Source organism: Nycticebus coucang, chromosome 2 (assembly GCF_027406575.1).
Source record: "Nycticebus coucang isolate mNycCou1 chromosome 2, mNycCou1.pri, whole genome shotgun sequence".
Taxonomy (NCBI): Eukaryota; Metazoa; Chordata; class Mammalia; order Primates; family Lorisidae; genus Nycticebus; species Nycticebus coucang.
In genome coordinates this window covers 183,608,709-183,623,242 of record NC_069781.1, presented here as the reverse complement: position 1 = coordinate 183,623,242, position 14,534 = coordinate 183,608,709, and the positions used below count along the sequence as shown (strand labels likewise).

Below are 14,534 nucleotides of genomic sequence, written 5' to 3'. Positions count from 1 at the left end.
CCCTGGGTAGAGCGTAGTGGCATCACAGCTCACAGCAACCTCCAATTCCTGGGCTTAAGCGATTCTCTTGCCTTAGCCTCCTGAGCAGCTGGGACCATAGGCACCTGCCACAATGCCCAGCTATATTTTATTTTTTATGTTTTTGGTTGTAGTTGCCATTGTTTGGCAGGCCCGGGCCACATTTGAACCCGCCAGGTCAGGTGTATGTGGCTAGCACCTTAGCTGCTTGTGGCATATTTAAAAAGAGACCTTGTTATACCTGTCCCTACCAGCTGCAAGAGGAAACCAGACCATTCTGCTGAAAGTGGAAGTTAAATCCCAGATGGACAACAGAGGGATTCGTGTCAGGTGGGGTGGGATGGGGGAGAGGGGCCCTATCACCAAGGGACATTAGTGAGTATGGACAGGCCATGAGGGGCCTCATAGAAGGACCCATGGGGATGGCCCTGGGCTCTCTCCACTGTCCCCAACACCACTAGGTCCCACTTAAAGAAGCCCTCCTCTAGTAAGCCCTCCTTGGGGTCCTGAAGGCTCTCCTGGGCCCCCCACATTAGCACACAAAGGGGCTGTGCCCTAGTCAACGCTGCCGTGCACCCGAGTGTGGAAGGGCTCTGGTCGGGGCTCCTTACCGGTTCTGCCTGCCCAGGGGATGGGGCTCTGGTCTGGATGTTTCCGCTGAATGGGCCCCAGGACAGGCCCGCTGTGAGGCTGAGTCGGGCCCGCACATGTCTCTGCCCGTCCTGCAGCACCAGCTCCAGCTCATCTGCAGAGACACAGGGCAGGCATGAGGCATGGAGTTACCTAAGGCAGAGGAGGGCAGGCACCCCTGAGGCTAGGGCTGCCCCTGTCCATGGTCATTTCTTGGGCTATGGGGCTGAGTGGTCCAATGACCTTATGTCATGTGCTGACTTGTGACCCCCAAGAAACACATTCACCTGTAAGAATGTACCCTCGTTTGGAAAAAGGGTCTGTGCGGATGTAATTAAGGCTTGTGAGGTGAAATTATCCTGGGTTATCAGATGGGCCAGAAGTGTGAATGGTGTGGCCACCAGGGGTGCCCCGAGCCCCAAGAAGCTGCAGGATGGGGGTGCTCACCTGCCAGGCACTCCCAGGACACTCAGCCCAGCTGCCACCTCCCTTCTTGGACCTCAGTCTCCTATGGGATGGCAGGGAGGATGTAGCCCCTCCCTCACAGGGGGTCTCTCAGGACACACTCTCTGCTGGGAAGGCTGGGCTACTTCGTGCCTCTCCTGCTGCAGGGCTGCCTGGCCCACGGAGGCCTCACGTGGCCTGTCCTGTCCCTGGCTGCAGCATTGTGGCGGCCCCACTTCCTGGAGCCCCGATTGGGCAGGCTGTGGCCTTAATGGGCCGATTATCAGATAACTACCCGCCTAATGGCAGAGATAACATGTAAATACTCTGGGAGGCCTGCTAAAACGTTTTAACTGGGTCTTTGTCTTCTCAGGCAGATAAGATGGCAGAGACCCAGGACGGAGGCTGACCCAGGACTGAGGCAGAGAGAGGAGCTGCCCCTTTGTCAGCCCCCAGCGGGGGACGAGCCAGGGCAGGAGGTTGGCAACAGAAAGCAGGCCGGGTTGCCTCATGGCTGTCCACAAGGGACTAAGTCCTCTGCCAGCCCACCCAGGATGCCTAAGGCCTGGCCCTGTGCTCTGACCCCTGGCCACCCTGCTTCCTACAGGGCTTAGCATAGAGAGGGAAGCCAATGAGGGCTGGGGCCCAGCTTAGGGATAGGACATGGCCCTAGGGGACACCTAGTCACCTGTTCCTGTGATGTTTATCCCCCTACAGACAAAATGAAGGTCCGTGGAGGCCATGAATCTGGGTCCCAGACCCTCCTGGGTACACCTGTGTCTCTGGCCCCCACCAGGCCTTCAGGTGGGTATTGGAGAAAGGGGGCAGACTTCCCCAGGGGGTCAGCCAGGCACTTTGTCCATCTGTTTGTCAGGTCCTGAGATCAACCAGCCTGTGGATCACCCCTCCCACTGACCCCCCACTCAGGGCAGTGAGGCCAAGGGCTGGCATCCAGACCGCACCTGGACAGGCAGAAATGCTAAGCCAGACAGGTGGGCTTGTACTCAGGCCTGAGGACAAGGCCACTCATAGATCTCTTCTCCTGCTGGGGCTGTGTGGGCCAGGGTAGGGCGGGAAGAGGACCCCCACCTGAGACACATGACTTTCTCCTGTGTCCACAACACCTGTGACAGGAGCCACTGCTCCTGGGCCATGTTGCCGCCTGCAGTCTCCGTACCTGCCTCCCGGTCACACCGGTTGGGAGCCGAGACCCCTCCAGCCCCTGCCCACCCAGCCTGCTCTGCACCCTCGGCAAACGGCTCTGCTCCCTAATCGGAACTGTAGGGCGGCCCCGAGCCTCCTAGATAAGAGTGTGGCCGGCATTTCTTGTGGATATCACGCACTGCCAGAGAGGGCCGGCTGCCGATACAGGCAGCCGTTCTGCACTTGAAGGGCTTGGTGGCGGGGGTGGGGGGTGGGGGTAGAGTAGGGGCCTCCAGGGAGCCCAGGGGGCTGAGGGATGTGGGAAGTGGGAACAGGGTGACAGTCACCATGACAACCTGCACCTGGTCCAGGGCTGGGCCAGCTGTTCCTGAGGGTGTGTGCTGACAGAGCGCCTCCTGTGGGTGGACGTGGGCACGCAGGTGCCTGGCTGATCACCCAGCCCTGCCCAGTGCCCTTGAGCTGGGTGTGACCTAGGCAGCTGTCTATGGTGGCCCCTGGTGATGCTCAACATCCATCTGCTCGCAGAACCTACTTCCTGCCCAACCCCCACGTGGCCAGAACAGGCTCAAGTGTGGTTAAAGCCCAGTTGGCACCTCCAGAAACCGGCAGTGAAACTGCACCAGAAAAGTGGGGGTGGGTGAGGCCACCCGCTCCTGGCAGACCCAGCTTAGGTCTGAGGGTGAACAGAGGCATTGGTGAGGATTAGCCATCATGAGGGGCCAGGCTGCCGAGACGGGGACAGCAGGCAGAGCGATGGGCGGAAGGTGGCACCGTTGTTTCTAAAATGGTCTCTATAGTAGCCAGAGGACGAAGACAGTGGTGGCCATGGGGAGATGGTCTCCCAACCACACTGGGGAGGAACGCAGGCCCTGGGAGGCTGAGGAACATCAAAGCCCGCTAGACACTCTGACGAAGGCAGAGCCAGACCTACCACCAGTCTCTGGACTCCTGGCTGTGGTTGTGCAGTCACCCACTGGGCAACCTGAGGCAGTGAGAGGGAGATACAGCCTTTGCCCTGGGGGCAACTGGGGAACAGTCTGTGGCCAGACATCCCCCCTGCCCCTAGGCACAAGCAGTTCATAGACCTCTTCTTTGGCTGGGGCTATGTGGCCAGGGTGGGCTTCCAGGGGGAGGTGTCCTACCCTGGTGGCCTGTAGTGACCAATCGCTCTGCTTCCTGCCATAGCTCCAGAACATCTGGGTGAGGCCAGCACAGAGAGGGGCCAGGGACAAGCAGGTTCTGCCCAAGAGTCCCCCCCACCTAGAGAAGGGGGACAATGTCCCCTGTCCCCAAGAGCTCACAATCCTAACATAATCCAGGTCCCCGATTACAGGGCCTTAGCCTGCACACTCCGCAGGCCCCTCGTGGGTACACAGAGCGGGCAGGTGGGGTTTCAGCCAGGGCCCTGAGCCAGGCTTGGTCAGGACCGAGCACCCTCTTCTAGGCTGAGGTGGGGGGCACAGCCAGTGTGTCCTGTGGCTACTTCTCCTTGCCCTCCATCAGTGTCCCTTTCTGCAGATAAGACAGGCTCCACGCTACAAGGGTGGATCCTCCCATGGGGACTGTGGCCATCACTACAGTCCCAGCACTGGGATAAGGACTAATTTATTCTGACAAACAACCCTGCACATGCCATTTCCAGAACAAACACTCTGCGCTAGGATTCAATTTCACTCCCTAACATCTGCAAAGAACCAAATGAAAAATTTCAGCCATTGCATATTTATGATGTAAATGCCTCTGTGGGTCCAATAGCCTTTGATAATACCCTGTGGGGACAAGAGGGTGGGAAGAAGACAGAAAAAGGAGCCAGGGCTGAGTGCTGCTGACCCAGGGCCAGGTTACCACCTACTCTGCAGAGCCTAGAGCCTGGGTAAGGAGTGGCCAGGCTGATCTAGTCAGAGTCCAGGGCCTTCTGGGGCTTTGGGTGGGAGAGTGGGCTCTGGAATCAGCAGCTGGGCCACCCTGCCCTGCCTGCTTGCTGGTGGCCATGGGTGTGCTGTCTTTAGTTAGTCTCATCTGGAGAAAGGGGTGCTAGCATGACCCCTGCTGTAGGCCTGTGGCTGGAAGTCTCAGGGACATGTCCCTGGTGTCGCTGGTGTGGCCAGCACTGTTCTCTCTCAGCTACCCAGGTGGGTTGAAGAGCTGCCTCTGCCCTCTGACCCTGGAGGCCCTTGGTGGTCCCCTCAATACAGATATGACTTGGGGAAGCAGGTAAAAAGGTGCCCTATGGGTTTGCAGGAATGCCAGTGAACTTGGGGGCTTCCTCATGTACTCCACGGGCCTGCCTCTCCTTAAGGGGCCAGCTTGGTCTGTGCTAATGGCCAGTGGCCTCCTGAGTGCATAGTACAGCCCCCAGCCCCCACCCAGGATGGGTTGTGGCCACACCAACACCCACTTATCTAATCGCCTATCACTCTGCTTGGGCTGCCAGTGGCTCCCACAGGCCAGCTGGGCCATGGCTAGGAGTGGCCCTATCTCAGGGATCATGCTGTTTGCCTTTGATAAAAGTCACAAAAAGAGGAGAGAAAAAGGAGGGAGGGGAGGAAATCCCCAGACTGGTGGGGTTCTAGAAGGCTTTGTAGGCGGGGAGGCTGGAGTACAGGTCGTGGCCCTGAGAACATCTGCTCCCTACACGTCCTGCGCAAACACAGAAGTTGGGGCCAGAGAGGGCAAGCAGTTTCCCAAGGTCATATGTAGATAGGGGTGGCCGGCCAGCTGGCAGGGGGCCCGTGGGGGCACAAACACACTCTCCCAGGACAGTGGGCAGGGGCCCATGAATGCACACACTCTCCCAGGACAGCAGGCAGGGGGTCTGTGGGAACACACACACACATTTTCCCAGGATATCGCTGTGTGCTCAGCTCCCCTCATGGACACATCCCACAGACCCTTGGGGCCTGGAGCCCACTTCATAGAGAATGAGTGACTTGTCCAAGGTCACTGACTCCAAAGTCCAGCCCTTCTCCTGCTCCTTGGGTGACCCTCCTGACTGGAGTGACAGCTGTGGCCCTAGGACAGATAACAGGAAGGGGTGGGGGAGGGCCACTGCCATCCAGGGTGTGGCTGTCCTCCTCACTACCCCAGCTACTGACCCTGGACCTGCCCTCCCGAGACTGTGCTGCCCTGGGGGTTGTTGGGTGTGTGTGGGGGCTTACTAACCCAACTGGTAGGGAACAGTGTTAAAGCTCTGCCAGCCCCTTGGGGGTCTCTCTCTCACCTGCCTGGCCAGCTCCCAGCCAGACAGGTTCACTTCCCTCTAAGCCAGTAGTTTTCAACCTGTGGCTCATGACCCACAGGAACTGTATTAAAGGGTTGCAGCATTAGGAAGGTTGAGAACCACTGCTCTAAGCCCTCAATCTCCTCGTGTGAATTGGGGGCCACAGCACCCGCCTCAGCTATTGCCAGGCGAGACGACGTGGTGGGTGAGGTGCTAATAGGTGTGTAGCACAGGGTCGGCCCATAGTAGGTGCCAGTGAATGCTCAGAATAAGCACACCCTGTGAAGGGCCTGGGTGCCAGTCTGCATGACCAAGCCTCACACTCCACATCTAAAAACCAGGATAGCGCCAGCCCCACCTTCCAGGAGATGGGCTCTCAACTGTTCAGGGACAGGGCCATGGGGCCAGGAAGGGGGAAGGTCATGCGACTGTGAGCAGGCCTAGCTGTGCTGGGTTGTTGGGAACTGAGGAGGGGAGGGGGCTATCTGAACATCAGAGGCCTGTGGTTGGGCCCCTTAGGTCCTGTCCTGTGGCTAGGAGGGAAGAGTTTGTCCCAGGTGGATGTCATGATTGCCCAAGAACTGGCTGGGAGAAAAGCTGGACCTGGTGAGAGGTAGCGGGGGTGCTCACAGCTGAGGTCCCTCAGCTTTTGGCACATCCCTGATTCCCCAGGCCCCTTCCTGCCAGCCCCTTTTCTAGCTTCTTGTTTATAGGTGGGCAACCAGGGTCCAGAGGAGGGAGCAATTACCCAAAGCCGCTGTGTGGGACTCAGGGTGGGCTGAGGAAGGCGGCACCCTGTCCTGGGGAGGGATGTTGGGCTCTGGAGCTTTTCTCCCCATCAGCAAAGGAGCCTGACCATGTTGCGGGGCACCCAAACACCTGGCATCATTTACGAGGCCTTTTCTGCTGTCATGGGGGGGCCAAGGGACTGCCACCTCACCTCTAGGCCCCAACGTCTGCTGGAGCTGGGAGCATCTCCCATGTGGGCCAGTTTCCCCAGGCTAGGGGAACCAGCAAGACCCTCTCACCCAGGCTACTGGCAGAAGACTGGTGATGTCCTTCACCTTCTCTGTCCCACTGACCAGACATCCTGCCAGGGCACAGAGAAGCCTGAAACGCCCCTGGGGACAGGAGACACAGAGCCATGGAGCCCTGGCAGTCAGTGTGCTCCTGGATCAAGCTATACCTGAATATTAAACCAGAGAACAAAAGGGAGTCGGGGCTTTGTCCCACCTCTGGGTAGATCCCTACACTCTCAGACCTCAGCTCTTATCTGAAAACTTGGGAGACTGGGACAAGGAGTTGAGGGGACATGCCTAAGAGTGAGCTTTGGGGCAGACACAGCTTACTCCTGCTCGCATCAATCAGAAGGCTTGGAAATGTCGAAGAACACGTCCCAGTTCACGCACCCAGAAAGCAGCACAAGACTCAGGTCCCTCTGACCCCAACCCTGTCCATGCCCACTCACTTGCAGCAAAACCCATCCTGCAGCCAGGCCCCAGCACTGTCCCTTCCCATTCACAGGTGGGAGTCACTGAGCTGAGGGGCAGAAAATGGTCCTGCAAGGCTGGGGTGCTGTGGACCAGGCAGTGGCTGAGATGGGAGTAATCTGATACATGCTACTGAGAGGGGAGTCCATGGCACCCACCAGATAAGACGCAAAGCCATAGTGGCCGTTGACACACATGAGCTCCAGAAGCAAAACCACTCCAGGGCTTGGTGGACTGGCCCACCCTGCCTCTGGCCTGGACACCTGCCCCACTCCCAGGAAGATCTGATCCTTGCCTTCCCCAGCTGGGACCCACAGGCCATGATGTGTGCAACGGGTTCCGCGTCATTGTTGCAAATCCGATTTCACCTCCGACTGCAGATCTCGGATGTGCAGACACACTGCACATCCCACCCCCGCCTCCACCCCCAAATGCTGTTACACTCTTGGGTCCCCAGTCCTGGAGACAGGATGATGAGTGAAACCAATGGAGAAACTGAGGGAAAGGACTTGCCCAGGGTCCCTGAATCCTGGAACTCACTCAGCCCACCACACAGGACTCCCTGGGTGACCCCCACCCTGGAGGATCCCATCCCACTGCCTCCTGGGGGGGTCTCCAATTCATATTCCCCTGCCCCTGCTGGCTGGCACTGAGTGCCAGGCCTCTGTGGGAACATAGTCCCCAGAATGCCCTGACAGTCAGCCTGACCCAGGGTAGGTGGGATGTGCAGACCCCCAAGTTCTTCCAGGATGAGGGTGTCCCCTCACCCCAGGTCAGAGGTTACCAAGAGCTTTAAGCCCTAGAACTGCCTTCCTGGGATGCTTCCTTTGGACCCTGCACTCATAGGTCCCAGGTTGGCTATAGGGGGCTGGACTGTAGGGGGTTCCTACAGGATGGGACACACCTGTCAGTCAAGAACTCCAGAGCTTGCACACTGGGTATAGCACTTCTCCTTGACCAGTTCTGCTTGGAGCTGGGGCAGAGCCGGCTGGCAGCAATGGTCCTGGGAGCTGGCGCGGACATGGGCTGGCACAGGGGCCAGCAGTGCCAGGCACGCGCACCCCAGGAAGCCCGGCCCTCCCCCTCGCCTGCCTGTCCTCAGTTCCCCAGCACCTCCTAATTGAGTGAACACCTTGATTATTTATTAAGTCTGCCTGCTGGCTGGACTGTCTGCTCCCCTACTCCAGGGCTGGGCTGTTAATAGCTATGTCCCCAAGGCCCTGGAACATCGGGGATATGAGTGCCTGTGTTTGGAAGTAGCCTGGCATGTGGCCTGGGAAAAGGTGCAGCCTGCTTCCACTGGGCACAGGAGGGCCCTGTGGCCCATGCCGCCTCCTCTCTGTATCTGCTATCACCATGGTGTCCTCCCTGAACCCATGACCCTGGTGGGGGCAAGGTCACTCTAGCCCCACCTCCTCACAGAGGCCTTGGCTCTCAGACTGCCTGTCTAAAAGAGGCAGCAAGGGGCAGCAGGTGAGTAGGGGTACAGCCTGGCCCCACCTGGGCCTGGAGTGCACGGTGCAGCCACTGCCCACAGCTGCTGCGAGAGGGTGCGGCAAAGAGGGCGCCCGTGCCGGAGCCCCCGGCCGTGCCCGCCCCACCGGCCAGCTGGTGCCTGTGAACTTCTTTCCCTATCGCTTGGAACATCGCTGGGAATTATTGATTTTTTGACACAGAACAACAGCCCATCTTTATCGGGCTGAACCCTGGCCCCGGCTAATGGCAGAGCTGGAGCCACCTGGGAACAGTAGGCCACACAGGGTGGGGCCCGGCCCCCAGGTCCCGTCCTGGGACCTGTGGACCCCTCACACTCAGGAGGGCATGGGATAGGACCCTGAGGGGTCCCACGCAGGCCCAGAGCTGCCTTCTCTGAGAAAATCCCAGAGGGGGTCACAGTGGGAATACAGTGGAGGTCATGGTGGGGAGATGGTCTCAGACACCATCCTACCACGGCTGGACCCACAGGAGGGGCCCCAGGATACACGTGGAGCCCTTGTCTCTCCACTGGCCTTAGGGGCTGTGTGCTGGGCCCAGGGAAGCGCCCTTTCTTCTCCCTCTTTCAGACAGTATCTCCTGGGGTCACCCCAAAGCTCAGAGACTCTCCAGGCTTCTCAGGAGCTAAGCACTCTGAGTTTTCCCACCTGTGAAGTGGGGAGGGGAGCCGCTCAGCTTCTGGGCCCTGGGACGCTGGTCTTCAGGGGTCCTGTAGATGAGAGCTGGGGTGAGGATCCCAACTGATCTGCCAGGCAGGCTAGGGCAGGATGAGAGATAAGCTGTTTGCACAGGAGGACTGTCTTCACCTCATCTTGGCCCCTGGCCCGGTGCCCTGGATACCCCTGAGGACTCTCCTTCATGCCCAGCCTCCTGATGACTACCTCTCAGCCTGGCCTGGCCAGTACCCCCTGCTGCCAATGCTGGCAGGTGTGTTGGGGTCTGGTCCCTGTTTGTCCTATCCACTTGTCCCTGGGGGCCCTGTCCCTCCTCTTGAGCCTGGGAGTAAGGGCAGAGGAGGGTCTTGTCAGAGGCCCTGGGGGCTGCCCTCAGCCTTGGACAAGGCCTGTCCCTCTTGGCCCCGTAAGCATCTGGCCCCCAGAGATGACTGAGACAACACCGCCATCTAAGGGACCACAAGGACCTCGGAGCCACAAAAGACCTTCTGGAAAAAGGCCCCTGCACACCTGCGGGCCTTTCACACGGTCTCACCTGCCCAAGTCCCCAGGCTCCAAGTGGGGCCCAGGATCTCTGCCCCAGTCAGTCCAGCACAACCTGTGTCTCTGGCAGGCAGAGGGACATTGATTGCTAATGTCCCCCTCTGCCCCCCACCCCTGTGCAAGCCACATGTGGTTCTAGGTGGAGCCAACAGCTATCTGCTTTCATGTACTGATCAACTCAGTTACAGATGAAAAGACTGAGGCCCAGAGAGGACCCGGCCACACAGTGAGGTGGGGTAGTTTGAGTTCAAAAAGGAAAGGAAGAATGATGACGGGGCCAGGCAGCACTTGGGCAAGGAGGGGAACGCTGAGGAGGAGAGTAGGCCTGGAAGGCAGAGCAGGTGGGGCCCTGCTGCAGACATAGCTTCTTCCCTCTGCGCCTCTGCTCAGGAATGCTTGGGGTTCCCTACTGGTCCTCAAATTGAGCCCAAGGCCCCACAGCGACTCTAGGGTGGACCCAGATCAGGACCTGGGGCTAAGCTCCTGATTATATCCACATGCTGCAAGCAGGGCACTGGGCTTCTGGTTGAGTAGGGAGTGTAGGGGTGGACGCCAGAGCGCCTGTTCTGTGGGGCTGAGGAGGGTGCCTTTGAGCCCAGTGCTGGACTCCTCATGAGACACAATAAGCCCCAAGATAGCATCTCACTTCATCTCAGGCTCTGCTCGGCCCTTTCGGGCAGGATATGACCAACCCTCAAGCTGATGGTGGCCCTTTGTCCCATCTCCGGGGACCGATCTTATCATTCGTGTCCACCGCCACCAGAATGGAAGAATGTGTTGAGGAAATCAAAAGTTACGCACAGAGATTGAACAGTAATAAATAAATAAGATGCAGCCATAACCGTGTGGCAGGGCAGGGGGCTGGGTGTCAGGGGTCACTGGGGCTGGTGCCCATCCCAGGTCTGAGCGAGCCTCACCTCGTGCGAGGCCCGCCGGCTTGTTGGGCCTTGGTTTCCTCACTGATCAGAGCCCATTCCCTGGGGCTCAGGGGTGGGCCCATGACAGCAGCACCAGCCCAAGGTGCTGGGCCACCAATGGCTGTCATCACCAATCATGCGGACGTGGGCTGGCTCAGGGGCCAGCAGTGCCAGGCATGCGCACCCCAGGAAGCCCGGCCCTCCCTGTCACCTCCCTGTCCTCAGTTACCCAACGCCTCCTAGGGAGCCATGGAGTGGATACCTTGCGTTTATTAAGCAATGCTTCAGTGTCCCTCCCAGGGCAGGAGGTGGTGGCGAAGCCAGGCCAGTGTGGGGAGAGATGGCTTGACAGAAACCCTGATGTGTCCCCACCTGAGGCTACTGCGGTGCTGCTGGAGCAGCCAGGAGCTGTGTTGACCCCACATGTGAGCCATGTGCCTCAGCCTGCCCTGCCCCAGCCCACAGATGAGGAGTCTGGGCCCAGAATAGGGCATGACAGGCCCAAGGTCTCCAGTGAGAGAGGTGACAGCTGGCAGCCAGGCCTGCCCCTGTGCCAGCGGGCATAATGGTGATGCCTTATAGCAGTGATGGCACGGGCCACAGCAATGGCACCGATGGTAGTGGCGGCAGTTACAGTAAACACCGGGGGTCAGTGACAAGAGCTAGAACAGGGGTACCCGCAACACTCAGGACTGTCCCAGCATGAGTGACACTTACAGTGCTTGTGGCTGCACTGGTGGTCACACTGGCCATGGTCATGATGATAAGGGCAATTGTGCCAGTGACCACTGGCCAGCCCTGTCCTCCTGGTTGCCTGTGGACACTCATTGAGGAGACATAGCCATGTGGCAGGCCCAGGACGGAAGCTTCTGGAAGGCCGGCACCAAGGCTCCCACAGGTGAGGGCCTGGTGGGCCTGCCTGCTGCTGTCTGGGAAGGGCTGGCTGGCCGGGCAGGAAGCCGGTGGGAGGGGAGGAGGAAGCCAGGCTCGATTAGCCCCATGACCGAGATAGGCTGCCCTGGCCGCAGATAGCCACTCCCGGAAGCGGGGTGAGGTCAGCTGGCAGCATGCGGCTGGTGGCCAGACCCAGCCCCACCCACCACCAGGATGGCTCCAGACCCGTGGTCCTCATCAGGTGCCCTCTGCCCACCCAGCCCTGCCAGCGCAGTGTCCACAGCACCAGGAGGCAGGCCATACAATCACTGTCCGTTCCTCTCCCACCTCTCCAGCCCACGCTTCCACATCTGGGAGTTGGGTGCCCAGGTGCCTGCTGTAGGTCACTCGGCCAGCGCTCTTGCAGTTGAGTCTTTTCCTGGGTCCCTTTGCATCTGTCCTGGAGCCCACCATCCGTCCCTCTCGCAGGCCAGTGAGATCCAGGGAAAACCCCAGCTCCCCACCATATAACTCCCACCTGGCCCCGCTGCTCTCCCCACTGCCCTCGGCCCCCAGGCATGGCCCTCCCCTGGGGCATGGGGCTTGACCCCTCCCAGGGAGCTCTTTGTACAGATGCCCAAAGGCACTGGCCCCCATGGGCCCGTTTCTCAGTCTGCATCTCCTGGCCACAGTCTGGTCCCCTCGCTGGCAGCTCTCCCTACAGTGGTGGCAGCGGCTGCAGGGGCTAGTGTCCATTTATTCCATCCACACCATACACCTGCAGCAGGGCTGTACACAGTAGGTGCTCACTAAGTACAAGAGCCAGGGAGTGAGCAGATGGTAACGAGCTCCTGTGTGGCTGTCCTTACCATGGCTGCTTGACCCCACAACAGAGTCGGAGTCAGAACCAGGTCAAAGAAGGGGCTCCCACATGGCCAGGGTCCCTGTGGCAGAGTCAGCACCTCTGGGGTGAAGAGCCACTGACTGCAGAATGGGGGCTGCCTAGGCCAAGGGGTCAGCAGTGTCGTCCTGCCTTAGCAGTGCGTGGCACCACAGGCCTCCCCGCGCCTGGGATGCGGGGCGGGGAGAGGAGGCCTCTGGCTGCAGATGGCCCCTGGGCTCTGCCCACAGGGCCTGGCATGGGGAGGGCAGTCCTGAGCGCTGGTGCTAGACACGGGCCAGGGGTACAGGGCCTGATAGGCCAAGGCCAATGTGCTGGGAGGGGGACCTGGAGGGCATCAGGGGAAGAACAGCCGAAGTAGCTGTCCATCTGTCGGCAGCCACCCATGGCCACATTGGCCAAAGCCTCTGACCTTGGAATCTAGGTTCCAAGACAACCACCCTGCTCTTGCTGGCTTGGCCAGGTGCACTTGGGCCTCAGGTCCTCTGCCGGGCTGTGCCAGATGCCACCCCACTGTCTTCGGCTGGCCACTGGTTTCCCCTCGTTCACTTGGGACTTGGCTCAAATGTCAGCACAGGTGGGCCCCCTCCTGCCACCCTTTGTAGGATACTTGGTGCCTTCACACAGTACAGTCCGGGCTCTCTCTGACTTTATGGTACCAGCCTCCTTCAGGAAGGCCTAGCACGTGCTAACCCATGAGCACTAGTTAGACAAACGACCCTTCTGCTCCTGGCCCCTCCTGGGCTGAACACTGTTCCGTGTCTCCCACAGCATACCTCCAGCAGAGCAGGCCCTTACCCTGTGATGCTTGGGCCCCTTGGGCATCACATTCCACTCCCCAAGCCCTGGGCTGTCCAGCTGTGGAGCAGGGAGGTCAAGACCGCACAAGGTGCCTGGGGTCTCAGAGGATATGTCCCTCTAGGGGGGCTTGGAGCAGGCTGGGGACCTGAGGTCCCACCTAGGGATGCCCATGTGGACCCCCTTTCTTGGGACACCCAGAGAAGGTAGCTAAGGTCCATTGTGGGGCCTAGTTTCTGGAGCTGACCCCAAGCTGACCCCACCATCCTCAGCACACCTCCCCCGTCCACTAATCTAAGACAAATAGGCCCTATCGGCTGCAGCGCCAGGCCTGGTGATAACGCAAAATAGCTGAAATGATTTTTCCCACCCACACATGCAGGGCTGGTGGGGAGGGCAAGCGTGGCCGGGTATCGGCCCATCTCCCGGGGCTGTCCGTCAGCACAGGCCGTCCTGCCTCAGCCGCCGCCCGCTGCCGATAACAGACCTTGAGGTTTGCACAGAAACTCCGGCCTGTGAGATTAGCCAGACGAGCACAGCCCAGATAACTAGCCTGACGCCCTCATGCACACGCAGGGGCTGAGGGCTCCCAGCTTCCAGCAGCCCTGCTGGGACCCTGGGGTGGGGATCCGCATGCGCCCCTGACAGGAAACAGCTGACAGGGGATGGCACACACCCTGACCCCTTCACTGTCTGGCCCCTGCCCAGATGCCTGCCTGAAAGCCTTTCAGTGACCACACTCTACAGCTAAGGAAACTGAGGGGTGTCCTTGCAGCTTATGGCCTTGAGCCCAAGTCCTGAGCTGCCAGTGCCTGTCCAGTCCCTCCACATCCCACTCAGGCCCATCATTCTCCAGCCCTGACATGCTGGCTGAGCCTCAGGCCTTTTGTACATGCCGGCTCTTTGTCTGAACACCTCGCCCCACACTGCTTTGTCTTTTGGTTCCAGCTTGGGGCCAGGGACCAGGGCCTCCCACCATGGTGCTGGCCCTCTCATCTCTCACACCTAGCCCTGACCCTTGGGTGTCCCCTCTGCTGGCTGGCAGAAGTCTGAGGACATGACCAGCTTCCCCTCTCTGCCTTCAGGGCTTGGATGGAGGTGGAGACAGAAAAGGCATCAGCTGGTTTGGGCAGTCAGGTTTGTGTTGAGAGAGAAAAGGAGAGGCCAGGAAAGAGGTCCAGGCCCTGAGGTGCTTATAGGTGAAGTAAGTGCCATTTCTGGGGCCCTCAAGATCAAACAGCCTGGCCAGATTGGGGCAGGTATCCAGACGAAGCCCAGAGCATACCTCGTCACCCAGCTCCACTGCCCACTGCTGGCCGGGAGAACTCAGCCGGGCTGCCTCCCCTGCTGAGCCCTAGTTTCCCAAAT

At 59.6% G+C, this 14,534-nt stretch overlaps 1 protein-coding gene across 7 annotated transcripts in view; it reads right to left on the bottom strand.

The window, feature by feature from the left end:
* ZFPM1 (zinc finger protein, FOG family member 1) overlaps positions 1–14,534 on the bottom strand; it is a 69,163-nt gene that overhangs the window by 17,538 nt on the left and 37,091 nt on the right. For 5 of the 7 annotated variants that reach the window (XM_053554696.1, XM_053554716.1, XM_053554706.1 and 2 more), the window contains one exon: positions 630–763. The exons of the other annotated variants lie outside the window; for them this stretch is intronic. In XM_053554696.1, coding sequence (XP_053410671.1) covers positions 630–763 — 134 coding nt within the window. The remainder of the gene's footprint in view (positions 1–629; positions 764–14,534) is intronic. 7 annotated transcript variants of the gene reach the window in all.